Source organism: Colletotrichum orchidophilum (assembly GCF_001831195.1).
Source record: "Colletotrichum orchidophilum strain IMI 309357 chromosome Unknown Scaffold_82.1, whole genome shotgun sequence".
Lineage (NCBI taxonomy): Eukaryota > Fungi > Ascomycota > Sordariomycetes > Glomerellales > Glomerellaceae > Colletotrichum > Colletotrichum orchidophilum.
In genome coordinates, this window is record NW_019173038.1 from 95,790 (window position 1) to 111,720 (window position 15,931).

Below are 15,931 nucleotides of genomic sequence, written 5' to 3' on the forward strand. Positions count from 1 at the left end.
AGCAATAGTAAAGCTTGTAAAAAACTTCCCAGGCAAGAGGAAAAAAAAAGAAACAGGAAGAGTGAAGTGGCGAAAGGGCTGGCTTCTGGAGCCAAAAGGTGAAACGAAAATAAAAACCCTCTTCGTTGCTGCGACCACATTTCCGGAGGGGCAGCTTTATGTTGTTGCCCTGTCTGTCATCGAGACATGACCTCCACATCTGGAGTGGCTTGCGCATTTTCCTGACACGTTGGGCGGTGTGTACCCCCTTGCAAACATTCTTACATGACGATCCAGATCCACCAAACTCCTGTGCCGATCCCATACCAAGCCATTCCTAACCGAGCGAAAAAAGAGCGGCATAAGCCGGTCAGACCGTCTGACCAGCGATTCGTCTGTACAAGTGGCGTTTGAATCATCGCTTTTCGACTCGTCAGTCACGTCGCGGTCTGGCTTGGTGGAGAGAAGATGTGAACGGGGGTTCGCTTACTCGGCTACGTCTTCCGTTGACTTGCTCCTGTTGCATGTACGCCATGTTCTGCATGCCACTCATGTTGCCGTAGCCGCCATATCCCGACATGCCCATGTTCATACCAAACCCAGGAGGAGCGTACGGTGCCTGACCGGGAGGCATCTGCGGGAGTTGAGTCACCGGCGGCTGGATGGGGCTTCCGTTGGCCAGATTTTGGCTGCGGTACTGATCAATCGACGGGCTCGGGCTGCTGTACCCTCCAAAGCCTGCCTGCATCGGCGGGAAGAAGTTGTTGATGGGAGGCGTTGCACGGTTGAGTATGCTCTGCTGGTACTGGAGCTGCTGCAGGTTGGCGGGTGTCGGCATGGGAGAGCTGGACTGATTGTACATCGGGTTCTGAACACCGTAAGGGGGGAAGGGGGCCATGCTCGCGTCGGCAGGCTCACTGCGTTGACCGCCGAATCCCAACTCGTAGTTGGAAGGATTGACGGGTTGGTTCAATGAATTGTAGTACTGTTGCTTGTTCATGTGAGCGGCTTGCTGCTGGTGATGGTTGTTCATGTTGGCCTGGCGTGAGGCCGGTCGCTGCCGCTGCTCATTGTTGTTGTTGCCAGAGTTGCCGTGGCTGTGATCGCGGCCACCACCACCACCACTGTTGCGAGTCGACAGACCAACCTCGTCCATCAAACGCTTGTAACCTTGGGCGGGCTGCGCCTTGATGCGCACCAATACGTTCTTAACATTCTCAACCACCTGGCTGCGAATGCTCTCGTCAAAGAACGGCGTAGTGAGAACCTTGAAGATCAAGGTGGCGCCGCAGGCATGGTCGCTCAGGATCGCCTCGAGAACTTGGTCGTTGGGGGTGAAGAACAAAGCCTTGAGAATGGTGTCTCGCGCCTCAGGCTCGGCCTTTTGGTTGATGACCTTGAGCACAGTGAGATAGGCAACCTTGTGAGTGCACAGGTGGACGAGGTAAGGCACCAGCTGGGGTGACAGAACAGTCCGGCGCTGAGGGAAAGTACAGGTATCCAAGAACCATGTCAACAGGAGGGCGCCGTTGGCGTTGGTGGCGAGCTGGACGCTGTGCAGGGCGATCGCGGCAGCCAACATCCGCTGCTGCTCCTTGGTGGAGTGGTGGCTCTCCAAGCAAGCACGCATAGCTCGGGCACCGTAGCGGCCCTGGGAAACCTCCCACATGCGACTAAGCATGGTCTCAAAGATGAAGTCATTGAAAGGAGCACCAAACTTGAGGCAGCCTTGAAGAACGTAGTTGCCGTACTGGTCAAGGAAAAGAGAGATGGTATAGGGTCGCAGGTGCTCTACAATCAGATTCATTTGATGAGGAGTCTTGCAAACATCGATGATCTTCTGAGCAGCCCACGTGCCGTTCTTGTGCACGCCGATTTCCGCCATGTGAGGTGCGATCTCGGTCAGCATGGCATCCCTCAGGTCGTCAGAGCAGTGCTCAAAGAGCTTCTGTACAACAGTGTTGCCGAGGTAGTCGGACGCGAGCTCGGCAATTTCTGGCAACATGTCAAGCGCAGTTGTCTCGATCTCAGCCTGTGACAGACTCTGGTTGTCGATTCTCTTTCTGATATCTCTGAGTCTCGGGGCGTCATGAACCCGCGTGTGGGCCGGCTCTCGGATGGGAGGGATCTCATCGATAAAGTTGGTAAACTGGATCGACGACTGGAGGCTGCGGGAGATCTTGGCGGAATCCTCATCAGTGGCCTGGAACTGCTTCACGATGCGCATGATGTCACTTGTCATTTCTGACAGAGGAGGCACAACGGGAGCAGCGTTAGCTGACTGGGCCGATGCGGTTGCGTTCTCGCCAGCGGCACCCGAGGCTGCGTTCTGTGCACTGTCCTGGTTTTTCGCGAACGGGTCGGGGCTGGGCGAGGGGAAGACACCATCATGGCCGGGCGTGTTCGAGGCAGAAGGCGGCTTGGCAAAGTTGATGCGAATAGGTCCCGCTCCAGGGAAGATCTCCTTTCCGTTCATGCTGGCCTTCGCAGTGATGGCGCTCTCCATCCGCTCGAAGTTCACGAAACCGCAGTTCTTGTGCGTGAGAACACGAGCAGACAGAATGTGGCCGTAAGACTTGAACATCTCTGTCAAAGTCGACGTGGTAGTGGAGGTCGGGATGCTGCCGAGCCAGAGGGCGCTGGTTGGGCCCTCCAGACCCTGATCCTCAGCGTTGAGCAGGCCCGCATTGCGGCTGCTCGACCTTCCCAGGTTCATGGCAGCCACAGCTTGCGGGAGGTCGTCAAACTCCTTCTCGTCCGGAAGACGGATCTCTGCAGGAGGGACGGCATTGCCCATACCGTTGCCGGACATGTAGGTACGCATGAGGCGAGAGCCAGGGGTATCGAGGACGCCAGCGGTTCGGGCGCGAGGGCGCGTGGCTTGGTTGGCAAAGGCTTGGACAGCCAAGTTGTGGTTGTGAATCGCGGCGTTCGTAGCCGCAAGTTGGTCCTGGAGGTGGGCGACGTACTGGCTCTCGAGAGTCATGTCCTCGAACTCATCATCCTCCTCGTCGGCGTATTTATCCTTGTTGTTAACCGAGTACGAGCGGAAACGGTTAGCCTTGGTGAAATCGTTGAAGCTCGGAATGTACGGTGTTGCCAACTGGGCACGAGGAGGTTGCGGCGTCTCAGCGAGTCCCAAATAGTCCAGCGTTCTCATATGAACATCGCTCTCTCCGCCCCCCTCCCGAGAAATCTGGGACTGGGTTGGTGAACTGGGCCCATTGGTCGAGCCGATGCTCGCAATGCTCGCAAGAGTCATGCCCCGGTCGCGACCCGTCCCGGTAGGATTCCAACTGCTGAAAATGGATGGTCCAAAGGGCGAGCTGGTGCCTGGAATCTGAGCGAAGGGGCTCCTTTGAGGCATCGATCCGGCGCGCAGACGAGAAAGCAGAGCAGAGTTGTTAGAAGCCGTGTCAACCGGTTCGAGGCCGGGAGAGGGAGCTTTGAACGGGCTGTGGGACGGAGTAGGCCGAGACGATTTGGGGGCCATGGCCGGAAGATTGAGCAAGCCATTGCCGACGCCGCCGGGCGAGAACCGCGAAGGCACGGTTCCAGCACGGGCGCGTCTCGCCTGAGGCATGGAATCGGGGGTGGGAAGTTGGGCAAAGTCAGGGAAGCCATCGGTTGGCGATTCGGGGATGTTCTCGCGGAGAGGCGTCGAGTTGCCGCTGGTCGGCGGACCACCCCAGGGATTTACCGGCAATCCGGGGACGCCTTCCTGGGCTTGAATCTCGCGAGCTCTTTCAAACGGGGTCAGCAAAATACGGGCAGCTGAAGGCTGGTGAACTGAGCTTACCTCTTGGAATACAGCCTGCTGGAGCCGGGCATCTCGTGCGACGGAGAGCCAGCCCCTGATCGCGAAGCACTAGCCATCTTGCTGGAGTGGTTCAGACTGCCTGGCAGGCCGAACGGTGATCTGACAGATGAGCCAGCGGTCGGGTCAATGGGAGATGTGTTGTTGGCGGTTGGTGAAGTGGACCGGTTCTGTGTGGCAGATTGGGGCGGGTAACCAATGGCCAGGTGATCGGATCTAGTTGACATTATCAATTATCTAGGCCAAACCTCATCAGAAAATTCGTGACACCAAAATTTTCCCAATGGGTTGCTATCGTTGACAAGTTGAGCGATGCTCCCCCGGGCGACGGTAGACAGGCGCGGGGAGAATTGGCCCCAATGAATTGTGGGCAGCTTCGAGACCGTAACGTCTCGTATTCCACAGTCGGGGGTTTCGAGGGAGGGTGGAGGCACGGTGCTGCGTCAGTTCCCAGCGTCTCTTCCGAACGAGTATTCTGCGGATTGTCCGGAGCTGCTGTCAGGCTGTCCAATTCGGTGGGCAGAGCAACAATGCCAGGCGTAGAGCAGAGGCGCGCGAAAGAAGAATGGTCGTTAGGGGCCTTTGTGCTAAGGAATGTTCGTCGAAGGGTCGAAAGAGTTGAAAGTCGTGTTTGTGCGTGTTTGTGCGTGTTTCCAGGTATTACAAGGTACGCCAGGCCAGCCAGTCGGTTGCAAAAGGGCTGCTGGGTGCTCGAGAAAATAAAAGGAGAGTTCGACGTCGGTCGGGGGAGTGAGGTCAAGGAATGTCGGGGGGGCAAGTGGGCTTTGGGCGAAATTCGGGCGCTGGGGGTTGATGGAAAGATTTCTCCTGCCAGGCACTCGGGTGGCCGTTTTGTGGTCGCGTAGCTTTTAGCGGTGGGTTTGGTCAATGTGGGTGCTGGTGCCGCTGCTGCTGGTGCTGCTGGTGCTGCGATGCGCGATGCGCGATGCGGATGCGTAGCGTTGCGTCCTTTTGGTCTGGCCGGTCTCTCGGACCAGATTCCACAGGTCCCAGTGTCGGATGTCCCAAGACTGCGATTGTGGCGGGCGAAAACCAGCTCGTTGTCCTTTCCTCCAGGTAATCTTTTTGAGCAAGACGAAAAAGAGAGAGGAAAGAAACAAAAGTAAACGGTCTCAATATACAGGCTTCATTAGTATAGGGACGATGAGGCCTGGAGAAAGGGATAGGGGGTTTGGGGGGGGTGTTGAAGATGGGAGTGTGGGAGTGGGAGATGGGAAAAACGAGACGAGCGGAGGAGTAGGAGGATATGTGAGTTGAGGCTTGGTGGTGAAAGGGACCTTTGGCCTTTGGTGTGTGCCGGTGCAAGCAAAGCAACGCAACGCAACGCAAAGCAAGCAAGTGCAGACGCAGGACAGGACAGGATTAGGAGACGGGGGTTTAGACGTCTGGCCAGTCAGGACACTTTGTTAGGCGGTAAGGAGGGACGGCGAGGCAGGGGAGAGGGAAGTAAGGTTAGGTAAAGAAAAGGCAAGGTGCCTCTGCTTGCTTAGGATGCCTCGGAGGTTGTGGTAAGGTACCTTGACCAAGGCGTCCTTTTTTCTCTTGCAAACAATGGAAGTGACTCGCGGTAAGGTTAGGTGCCTCTGAAAGATACGATGTACAAGTTACACACCCGACCTCAGATACTGCCCGTTTCCCATCTTCTCCACAGAACAATAGCAGATGCCGCAGCTCCATCGCCGCGCCGACCTCAGGCATGATGAGGGTACAGATACAGAGCATCAGCCAACACCGAGTGTGAAGTAGATGGCACTGCAGGGCGAAGCAGCAAGGTGAGGTGCTTGATCAAAACCATTGCCTGGCAGGGCCACCGTCGCCGCCGTCCTCACTTTACACATTACTAGCATCACCCGCATGCCATGCCGAGCGTGTACGAACACAGCTAGCAGGCATGGCAGGGTAGACTGTTCCAGGGGACTGGTGGTTAGCATCAGGTTTCCAGGTGGGGAAAGATACATGACCTCACGGGGAGAGCCACCGTCACAAGTCAATACTCAGCCTCTCGTGCCTCTCTGCTTTTCTATGGGCCTCACATCTCGCCTGCCAGTCGTCACCTCTCCAAACTAAGGGCAGTTTAGACCAGGGCAGACAGCTCAGAGCAAGACAGGGGACTGGCTGACACGATGCAGCGCCTACAACGGGGCCAAGCGAAGGGTTGGGGTCAGTGTGAAACGGCAGCCGATCGGCCCTAGTGTGGCCTTTAGGGGGTTGAAAGAGCCCCAGTCTTGCCATTGCCTGACCCCAGGCACTACCTAGGTAGGCCTTAAGGGAGAGAGTCACAGAGTACGGATAGAGACTTATCGTCGCTAGTTGAGCCGGATTCCATGCTACTTATCTCTAGATCAGCTTTGCCCCTGGGGTCGATTCCCATGCATTAGGTAGCCAAAAGAGACACTGACATTGTCAAGTTCTGGGGAAGGGACCGGTTCTCGCGTGTCGTCTACTCCTTCCCTTTTTCTCCTCCATGCCCTCCTCCTCCTCTCCCGGGGCTCGCCCCTCTCCCCTTCCCTTTCCCTGTTCTTCCTCACCCAGACCTAGGCAAGAGTGGGGACCGGGACAAACCAGGGAGGAAGGGACGAGGGACAACGGCTGAGCGGGACAACAACTTGACACTCGTGACGGTCTGCGGTGGAAACCTTCCTTTGTCCATGTACCTTCCTACCCACACTTACGTAGTAGGTTTCTCTCCATATTTTCCAACTTTGCGCCTTCCCATTCCCGTGGAATGTTCGACATTGAAGGCGGCGAGCAGGCAAGACTCAAGAGACCGGCAGGGTGGTGTGTGCGCCGCGTCCGCCGTCCGTACCCTCCGCTTCCAGTGCCTGTGTAGGTTGCATGTTGAATGCCGAGAGCTTGCACACCGATTATGCCACTAGACGACTTTGGGCAAATCCAAACGGTCCAACAAAGTCTCAAAGAGTCCACGACCACTTACCTACCACGTCTACATCATTGTAAAACACTGCTACTCACAGTCTTGCAGAAATACTATTACACAAGTACACCCAGTCCAGTCATCGGGAAATTTCGCGTACACGCTTTCCCTCGTCGCTGACATACTGTTGACACGTTCTGTTGACACGGACCATCTTCTCAAGCGTCGCACGGAACCTAGCTAACCTTGAGCTCCTTGTCGACGCTGTGCCCGGCAGCCTTACGGTGAGGAGAGGAAGAAGAAAATAGAACCCCGGCTCTTATCCCACGTACTATCGTCCCTTCCGAGCTGGATTGAGCACCTCAGCTGCAAGAGATGCGGGCGGCGATGCGCCATTACCCATGGACATGACCTCGCTGCCAGGGACTTCCATCGACAACCACTCCATCAACAATACGCACACTTATTCTCCCTGACCGTACCCCTTATCCAACGCAATGGGACCACCATCAATAAAGCCTTCACACTGTCACTAGAGGTGCCATCCCTCCGTGCTCACCGGGATGCTGCCCCTTCCCTATTGCATCTTACGTGCTGGCGCGAAATCTCCATCCAGTACGGATACCCATACTCTGTACTCACACAAATTCGCCTCACCATCCACCCAAGGTGAGTAGCCGCCATTGATTTAGGGGTAAGGACCTGGCCTGTCCCCGACTGCCGTCGACGGCCCAACTAACTGGACGGGCCCGATCCTAATCACAGCCATGAACCACCCTCACTGCATTAACAAAGTACCATGCCCACGCCACACTGTCCCCTCGCAAGAACATCTCGCCCCTAACGTTGCCATGGAGGCTCAGAGTTGCAGTGCGTTGCAGTACCTTCCCGGTCACCAAGCTAGTTGTCCGCTCCAGGCGAGCCCATGTCGTTTAGCCGCGACATATTGGTGTCCAGGCCGGCCTTGTCAGTCCGTCGACTCATTCGGAAACTGCGGCTTCAAGAATTTGAGCCTTCAAGACTACCTAGGTAGGGATGACGGGGACAGCCAGAGCCCGTGGCAACTCAATTGCCCGCACTCAAGTCCCAGGCTGTGTCAATATCGAGAGCGCATCTTCATACTGTCCCGCGGAGAAGGAGCACTTTAGTACCGAATCACCATGACGAAAATCCATTCAGCAGTGCCCAAATTCGGGCGCCATCGACCAACATTGTCAACCAAGACTTTGGCCATGATTGGTAAATGCCTGTGCAGCAACTGACAGACTGCTTGACTTGCTGTCACGGTTAAATTGACACAAGCCACCAATGTCCCCGGTTTGCGTCCCAGCCACGCTGACCATCCAGCCAGTCCAAGCGGCTGTGTGTCCCTTCGGATTCGTCCAGGGGTTGCCCTCCACCATCGCGAACCATAGCTTTGGATTCTCCCCGTTGAAGTTCATGGCCTATGACGAGGAACGAAATGTCGACTACCCTCTGCTTCGGCTTCCAACTCAACTTGACAATCCATCTTGGGCATCATGTTGGCGTACAACCTCCGCACAATTCCACATATCTCCCTGACTCGAACACGGCCCCTTTTGCACCTTGCACCCGGTACTTTGTCGAATCATCGGTGCAGCAAAAGATACTTTTGCTCGCAAAATAAAAAGGGGGGAGGTGGCCACTAACAGACAGACAGCAAAGCTTGCGACGTGTTGCCCAATGGGGCCATTGACATCGACGGCCAGGTGCAACACTGCAAAGGCGTGATGGAGATGCTGGTCATTTATGCTCCAGCTCGCCGCCCCCTGGCTCTCCTCCAATGACAACCTCGGACGACGCTTGTCAGAGGATCTGCTAAAAATTCTGAAACAGGACCTTAGTCTGGCTTACCCTTGCAACGCTCGCTACCTATGTTGATGTCCATGCACACGCCCCACGCCACGATCTGCCGCCAACGGCTCCCGCTACAACGCAACCCCCTTCCAATGCATTCCCTCGTATTTCGCCGTGGCCACGCTCCTCTGTTCGAATGGTGGCTATCTACGGATACGTATACGGATACAGACAGATAACGTGCGCACTTTGACAGTCCCTATCCGCACACTCTTTACGGATCTGGTATGCAGTGTCTTAATATGGCCCGGTATAGCCTCCGGCTCGCTGGCCGGTAGCCGCCTGTATGCTCGCCCGATTAGGCCAGGGGACGAGCTGATTCTCTGCTTTAGGAAAGAACGCTGCAGACGCGATGACTTGGGTGTTAGCAAGGCCTCGTGTCCGGGAAAAAGAAACCTCACACTCTGCGCATGCTGCGCTACTAGGAACGCACCGAATCAACCTTTTATCCAACGTTCAAGGGTCAAACGGCGGGCTTGTCTTCCATCCCAAGACACCCCCTCTGGGGCCCATTTGCCAAGCTTCTGTCCCTCCGTCCCGTTCACCTCGAGACCTCTTGATTTGACGAGAGACACCTGCCATCGCAGCTCTTGACTCGGATCGGTCATCAATCAACACGCGAATACAGACCAGCAGCCGGCCCAGTTGAGCTGCCCGATGAGAGCGTTCCCGTCCTCGGTCTGCACCAATCCGTTTCACCCGCCCTTTTTTGTGTTGGCCCCCACTCAATTCTGCGCCGAGGCGTTCCGCCGCTGGTTCGAGTGGACAAGGAGGCCCTTCTTCTCGTTCATGTACGTTTCTGTGGTCTCTACTCAGCGAATATCGAACACCGTACCCCCCGGCTCCCTTTCTCGTCCCAGCTTCAGGACGAAGTGCCCTACCTACATTGTACATGTGCAACGCGACACAGACCTTTGCAGCCTCAACTTACTCCGCGGCCTCCGCCGAAACTGGCGCCAGAGCCCTCTTCCGCCACGCCCGCTGTGCAAGTGACGCGTTCCGCCGCGCAGCCTCAATGCGTTACCGCCCACGGCATGATCGGTCGGCCGTCACTCGCAGCTAGTTGCCCGCACCGCCGATGCGGCTCTATTCTCTCCACGACCACGGGGACCAGTCTCGGCCCCAAGCTCATCCTGGCCCGCTGTGCAACGAGACACAAAGGCGCGGTGGCTTCGGTACTTGGCTAGATAATCTATCACCTTATGCACCACGGTCCCATGTTCGGGGAGGGGCCCGCCACAGTCAATTCCTGGCTTCAATGTCCCTGGGCTTGCTTTCGTGAGGCTCATAGAGGGGGAGGGGGCACATCGGGGGCTAAACTTCCCCGTCGTGGGTCCCCTTCTCCGACCAGGGCGATCACCGGGGTCCTCTCGGGTAAAAATAGCATCCTATCTTGGCCCGACCTCATCAGGCATCCCCCCACGGCTAATTTCGCAGATCTTACGAAAAGGCTCCGATTGTGGTGAAAAAAAAAATCAAACTGTTGTACCGCGTAGGCATGGCGGATAGTAAGTAGATTGGTTCTCCGTTCCAGCCACGAGAAAACTAAACCAAACATACATGCGACATGCGAGTCCTTGGATCATGGGCAGGTGCTTGCGGATCAGCAGAACAAATCGAGTTGATGCGATGCGGGTTCCTCCCCCGCTTCAAGGTAGGATCATATACTACCCAGTCCAAAGACCTGGGTTATTCCCAAAATATCGGTACGCCCAGATGACCGAAATGACGCTGTCGCTCTGAATAGCGACATGGCGCTGACTTGACCTTGCTCTGTCTGCTTGGTATCGAGCAAGTTATCCCAACTCCCGCTGAAAATAGGTACGGGGTGTTTCCGGGCATGTTTCTGTCACGACACCTGCGTGTGATGTGTGATGAGCATGACAAAGCCAGAAGCTATCATGGGCGCCAAGTATTTGGGGCGCTGCAACACGACGTCCAGCTCAAGTTGCTTCGTCGCCCATTGAAGTGCTCCCGCGTCATGCTAGGTATCGCCAGTGCAGGAAAGGTCGTTTCTGTGACCCTAAATTTCAGACTTGTTAAAGGCAAGAGTTTCAGAGTAACATGGTGTTTTCGTTGGCGGGTTGGGGGACAAGACACCAAGCAGTACGCCACCATCAAAAGAGTGTGGGCGCGCGCGCGCGCGCGCGCGAGAGAGGTTGTGTGTTGACGGGGTCATCTAGTAATGAGGTCCCGTGCAAGACGCCAAGATCGGGCTGAACATCCCGCTTTCCATTACCTTTGGTTCTGTGGCTTATTAGGTTGCAGATGACGTGTGCCCTTCTGCCTCTATGACGGGGTGACACGATGATGTCGCGAATAATTTCAACTCGATCGCACGAGGGATATCGAGGCAACACCTCTGATCTTTTTCTCCAATACTCACTTCCGGTAATCTTTACTCTACTCACTGTCAATAGGTTTTCTATACTCTTAGGCACAAGCAGTTAATTGACAATTTTGTTCATTGAACCTTTATAGTTCTATAACCTATTTACAATCATGTAAAAATCCCATAATGCCTGAACCGTTTTTAATACCTAAACGCCGGATGCTCTCTCTAGAGTGTAAATCTCTACAACTAAAGGGTGGAAAACTCATCCATCCCGACAATCATGCTTCGTGAATCATCTCATTTTGTCCCTCTGTCTTCTGACTTCCATTCTGTTGTGGTTGCTTTAGTCGTAAATGTCCTCGTCCATCTCGTCAGCAACAAGCTCGTCAACGGCATCCTCCTCATCCATCTCTTCGTCATCGGTGTCGAGCTCGCTGTCCTGGTGGTTGGGCAGCACCACCATCTTGCCATTGATGAGCTCGACGCGGGCGTTCTCGCCGTCGCGGATGTTGCCGCGGAGGATCAGGATGGCCAGCTTGTTGAGGACCTCCTTCTCGATCAAGCGGGACAGCGGACGGGCGCCGTAGGCAGGCGAGTAGCCAGCGTTGCCGAGGTAGTCCTTGGCCTCCTCCGAGACGTCAATGTAGACCTTGCGGCCGTTGCCCTCCAGCCGCTTCTGGATCTCCTGCAGGCGAATGTCGACAATTTTGCGGATCTCGCGGCGCGTCAGGCGGTTGAAGATGACGGTCGAGTTGATGCGGTTGAGGAACTCGGGCAGGAACCAGTTGCGGAGGGCGTTCATGACGAGCTCGCGGGTCGTGGCGTCGACCTTGCCCTCGCGGTTGGTGGACTTTGTGAGGTACTCGGCGCCCAAGTTGGAGGTCATGACGACGATGCAGTTCTTGGCGTCAACGACGCGGCCTTGTCCATCGGTGATGCGGCCATCGTCCATGAGCTGCAGAAGGACGGTCAAGACCTCCTTGGCGGCCTTCTCGACCTCGTCGAAGAGGAGGATAGAGAAGGGCTTGCGGCGGAGAGCTTCGGTCAGCTGGCCGCCAGCATCGTGTCCGACGTATCCCGGGGGAGCACCAATCATCCTGCTGAGGGCGTGGCGCTCTTGGTACTCGGACATGTCGAAGCGAATCATGGCCTTGGAGTCGTCGAAGAGGAACTCGGCAAGCGCCTTGGTCAGGAGAGTCTTACCGGTACCGGATGGACCGCAGAACAGGAAGCTGGGTGGTTGGTTAGGGTTGCTGAGGCCAGACCGCTGCAGACGTATGGCGTTGGCTACGGCCTGGACAGCCTCCTTCTGACCTACAACAATCTTGCCGAGCTGCTTCTCCATAAGGACGAGCTTCTCCTTCTCGCTCGTCTTAAGGCGAGTGACAGGAATGCCGGTCCAACGGGCCACAATCTCGTTGATGTGATCGGCGGTGACAACATCAGTCACCATGGCGCCGTGGTCCTGGCCCGATGCGTTGAGAGCAGCATCGGCAGCAGCCTTCTTGGCCTCGAGTTCCTTGATGACTGCACGCTGCTCAGGGATCGCGCCGTACTGGAGGTCAGCGGCCTTTGCGTGGTTACCGGCATTGGCGGCGTCCTCGAGACGCTTCTCGAGTTCGTCAAGCTTGGTCTTGGCCAAGTGAATCTCCTCGCCTCTCTTGATTTCGCTGAGGTACTTTTGGCGGAGAGGCTCCAACTCCTCCTCGACGTTCTTGGCATCCTTTTTCGCCTGGATCAGACGGGTCTGAGATGCCTCGTCCTTCTCCTTCTCCAGAGCAGCAATCTCGATCATGATTTGCCGGAGCTTGCGCTCCAGAGAGTCAATGATTTCGGGTTGCGACTCCCTAGCGACCCGGACGGCGGCAGCGGCCTCATCGACCAGGTCGATGGCTGAATCGGGAAGCCTTCTCGAGGTGAGGTAGCGGCCTGCGAGGTTGGCAGCAGCGACCAGGGCGTTGTCGAGAATGGTGACGCGGTGGTGTCTGTCGTATCGCTCCTTGAGACCACGGAGGATGGAAATGGTCTCGGCAATGGAAGGCTCCTTGACGAGGACCTGTTGGAATCGACGCTCGAAAGCAGCATCCTTCTCGACGTACTTGCGGTACTCGGCGAGGGTCGTCGCACCAATGCAGTGCAGCTGACCACGGGCAAGCATGGGCTTGAGCAAGTTGGCAGCGTCCATGCCGCCCTCGCCGGACGAGCCGGCACCCATCAGCAGGTGGATCTCGTCCACGAAGAGAACAATCATCTCCTTGGATTCCTGAATCTCCTTCAGGACGCCCTTCATTCTCTCCTCGAATTCTCCCCGGTACTTGCTTCCGGCCACCAGGGCACCGACGTCGAGCGACAGCAGCTTGCAGGCCTTGAGGTTGTCGGGCACATCGCGATTGACGATTCTCTGAGCGAGACCCTCAACGACGGTAGTCTTACCGACACCGGGCTCACCGATGAGGACGGGGTTGTTCTTCGTCCGGCGAGACAAGATCCGTACGACTCTGCGAATCTCCTCCTCGCGACCAATGACTGGGTCCTGCTGCTTCTCGCGGGCCAAGGCCGTCATGTCGATGGTGAACTTAGCAAGGTTCTCGTGCTCCTCCTCGGTATCGGCGTTCTTGCTGTCCACCCGCTTCGTGCCGCGGATCTGGGTGACGGCATCGTGCACCAGCTTCGCCTTGGGGATGTTGGAGTCCCGCAGGCAGGCTTGTATCGTGTGATCTTCGGCGAGGGCCTGGATGAGATGGTCGACGGCGATGAAGGAGTCTTTTTGCGTCTTTTGCAGCTCTTGCGCCTTGCGGAGGACGGCGTGGAAGGTGGGTGCGACGGAGACCTGGTCCGGAGGCGGGTCTTGGCTCGGCAGACGGACGAGCGTCTTCTTGAGCGCCCTGTCGAAGAGTTGCGGGTCGCCGTGGGCACGCTCAATGACTTGTCGGAACATGGAGGATGTCTGCGGCGGGCCATTTTGTTGGTCCTTTGAGAGGTCTGCTGGGGGGTCGAGGAGGGAGACGGCAAGGTGGACGGGAAGCAGTTGGGAGTGGGCATACTGCTCCGCGAGGGCCATGGCATCCTGCACGGCCTTCTCGCCTCTGTCGGTGAATTCCATTCGTGAATTCATGTTGGTGATGTAGATGTGATGGCGATTGTATATGGTTGCGTGGTTTGTTTCGTGAGGTGGGTAATTAAGCGTGGTTTGTGTGCGTGTGAGAGTGGTTTTTGGGGAAGCTCAAAATGGCTTCAAGTTGAAGAGTCTATCATTCAACGGTGGGTATATCAATATGTGCAAGAATTAGCTTGGTGGATGAGAAGAAGGACTGTTTGAAGACTCGATCGCAAGGTTGAATTTATGCTTGCAGAGTGAAGTTCAACCAGACTGCAAACCGGGAAGTGGACCATGAGATGGACTGATCTAGTATGAGCTGGCAAGGTCGGGAGACTACCTAGGTAGTCGTAGGGCAGCGACCAGAACCTGGTAGAAGTCGCGCGACGTCACTAGAATCTGAGCACCACCGAGCCCAAACCGCGGGGTCGCAAGTTAGGCGCTCGGACTCGCGAGCAGTCCTATCAAAGTTATCGATAAAGAAGGGTAAGGCTCATTTTTGTGCGATGTGGCTGGTGCGGTTGAAATCATGTGATCCTGCACAGCAAGCCACATCGTAGCCACAACGACCGCCGCGGCCTGGGTTCCAGAGCTTCGGGAAATTTTGCAAGGTCAAGCTGCCGGCGAGAAGTTTAGGGGGTTGCCGACGACGACGACAAACGAACGATACCCTCACCGACCGGCCCCCCCAGCTAGCAACGATGAACTCGGTCCCGGTCTTTCGCTTCTCAAAACTGTCCTTTGGCGTCGCCCGGACAAGCATACGGCAGGGCCACACGCGGTCGCGACGCCGGACGGCCCAGCCCGAGCTCACCAACTTTGAGCCGGGCCACGGCGAGCAGATCTGGGTCTACAGCCACCTGACCTCGAACCAGATCATCTACTCGCACACGAAGCAGCTCGAGGTACGTTTTTCATGCCAATTGGCAGACACTATACAAACTTGGGACGTTGGGGACGTGGAGCAAGCTCAGCTAACCCGTGCTCGACCAAACAGTCCCACCGCGCTCTCAAACAACTCCCCTTCAACGGCAAAAAGTCCAAACCCGCAAAGCTCCGCCGCGACTACTGGGCCCCCATGGCCCTGATTCAGCTCCCCGCCGGCGCCGGCGCTGCAGGTCAATCCGTCTTCCAGAAGCTCCGCGAGTTCCGCCGCCTGCACGAGCTCTCCTGGAACGACGACCTCCTCTACAAGGAGCAACACACCCCAATCACCAGGCCCAAGGCCAAGGGCGCGGACGCCGCCAGCTCTGCCACGGGCACGACCCCCGCCGCAAGCCTCACCCGCGTCCGCAAGATCGTTCGCAACCGCCACGAGCGCGGCGTCGCCCTCAACGACCAGCGCGCCAACTCCATCGCCGATATGGCTGCCGTGCTGGCCGGCTTCGGGCGGGGTAATCGCCTGATTGTGAGCCCAGGCGAGAAGAAGGCTGTTCTCGAGGAGGGTAAGACGTTGACAGGGCGCAAGTGGTCCCTGGACCCGCCGGCGAAGACTGCGACGACGACGACGACGACGACGACGACAACGACAGCAGCAGTCGCCGGCAAGGAGGGCGAGGCGGAAGTAGAGGACGTCGCCAAGACGGTCGACGAGCTGTTGCCCGCGACGATATACTGGGCCAACGAGGACGACCGCAACTTTGCGCAGGAGTGGTCCGGCAACGTCACGCACGACTTGTTTGAGGACGTCAAGGCGCTCATGGCGGAGAACCAGTACGCTGAGGAGGAGATCGCCGCGGAGGCACCCGAGGCGGTCGAGGAGATTGAGCAGACGGCCGGAGACGACACCAAGTTCATCATCAAGGAGCCTGCGCCCGAGGACCCCGCGTCCGAGGAGGGCAAGGATGGCAAGGAAGGAAAGGACGGCAAGGACAACAAGACTGAGACCAAGGTATGAGTGCAAGTGCCTTGTGGAGGTGAGGCGCCTGT

At 56.8% G+C, this 15,931-nt stretch overlaps 6 protein-coding genes across 6 annotated transcripts; 4 read left to right on the top strand and 2 right to left on the bottom strand.

The window, feature by feature from the left end:
- Positions 1-412: 412 nt before the first annotated feature.
- On the bottom strand, positions 413-4,023 carry CORC01_09209 (uncharacterized protein; the record flags this gene model as incomplete). Its single annotated transcript, XM_022620838.1, has 2 exons — positions 413-3,722; positions 3,779-4,023. 2 exons carry the CDS (start codon positions 4,021-4,023, stop codon positions 413-415), a joined length of 3,555 nt encoding a protein of 1,184 aa, XP_022472638.1.
- Positions 4,024-7,543: 3,520 nt separating this feature from the next.
- Positions 7,544-7,840, top strand: CORC01_09210 (uncharacterized protein; the record flags this gene model as incomplete). Its single annotated transcript, XM_022620839.1, has 1 exon — positions 7,544-7,840. One exon carries the CDS (start codon positions 7,544-7,546, stop codon positions 7,838-7,840), a length of 297 nt encoding a protein of 98 aa, XP_022472639.1.
- A 747-nt stretch (positions 7,841-8,587) lies between these two features.
- CORC01_09211 (uncharacterized protein) lies at positions 8,588-8,749 on the top strand (the record flags this gene model as incomplete). The annotated part of the gene is made up of 1 exon (XM_022620840.1): positions 8,588-8,749. One exon carries the CDS (start codon positions 8,588-8,590, stop codon positions 8,747-8,749), a length of 162 nt encoding a protein of 53 aa, XP_022472640.1.
- Positions 8,750-9,244: 495 nt separating this feature from the next.
- Positions 9,245-9,757, top strand: CORC01_09212 (uncharacterized protein; the record flags this gene model as incomplete). Its single annotated transcript, XM_022620841.1, has 1 exon — positions 9,245-9,757. A coding segment is annotated over one exon (513 nt), but the record flags the coding sequence as incomplete, so codon positions are not given.
- Positions 9,758-11,248: 1,491 nt separating this feature from the next.
- CORC01_09213 (hsp98-like protein) lies at positions 11,249-14,020 on the bottom strand (the record flags this gene model as incomplete). Its single annotated transcript, XM_022620842.1, has 1 exon — positions 11,249-14,020. One exon carries the CDS (start codon positions 14,018-14,020, stop codon positions 11,249-11,251), a length of 2,772 nt encoding a protein of 923 aa, XP_022472642.1.
- A 683-nt stretch (positions 14,021-14,703) lies between these two features.
- Positions 14,704-15,899, top strand: CORC01_09214 (uncharacterized protein; the record flags this gene model as incomplete). Its single annotated transcript, XM_022620843.1, has 2 exons — positions 14,704-14,907; positions 15,000-15,899. 2 exons carry the CDS (start codon positions 14,704-14,706, stop codon positions 15,897-15,899), a joined length of 1,104 nt encoding a protein of 367 aa, XP_022472643.1.
- Between the last annotated feature and the right edge of the window lie 32 nt (positions 15,900-15,931).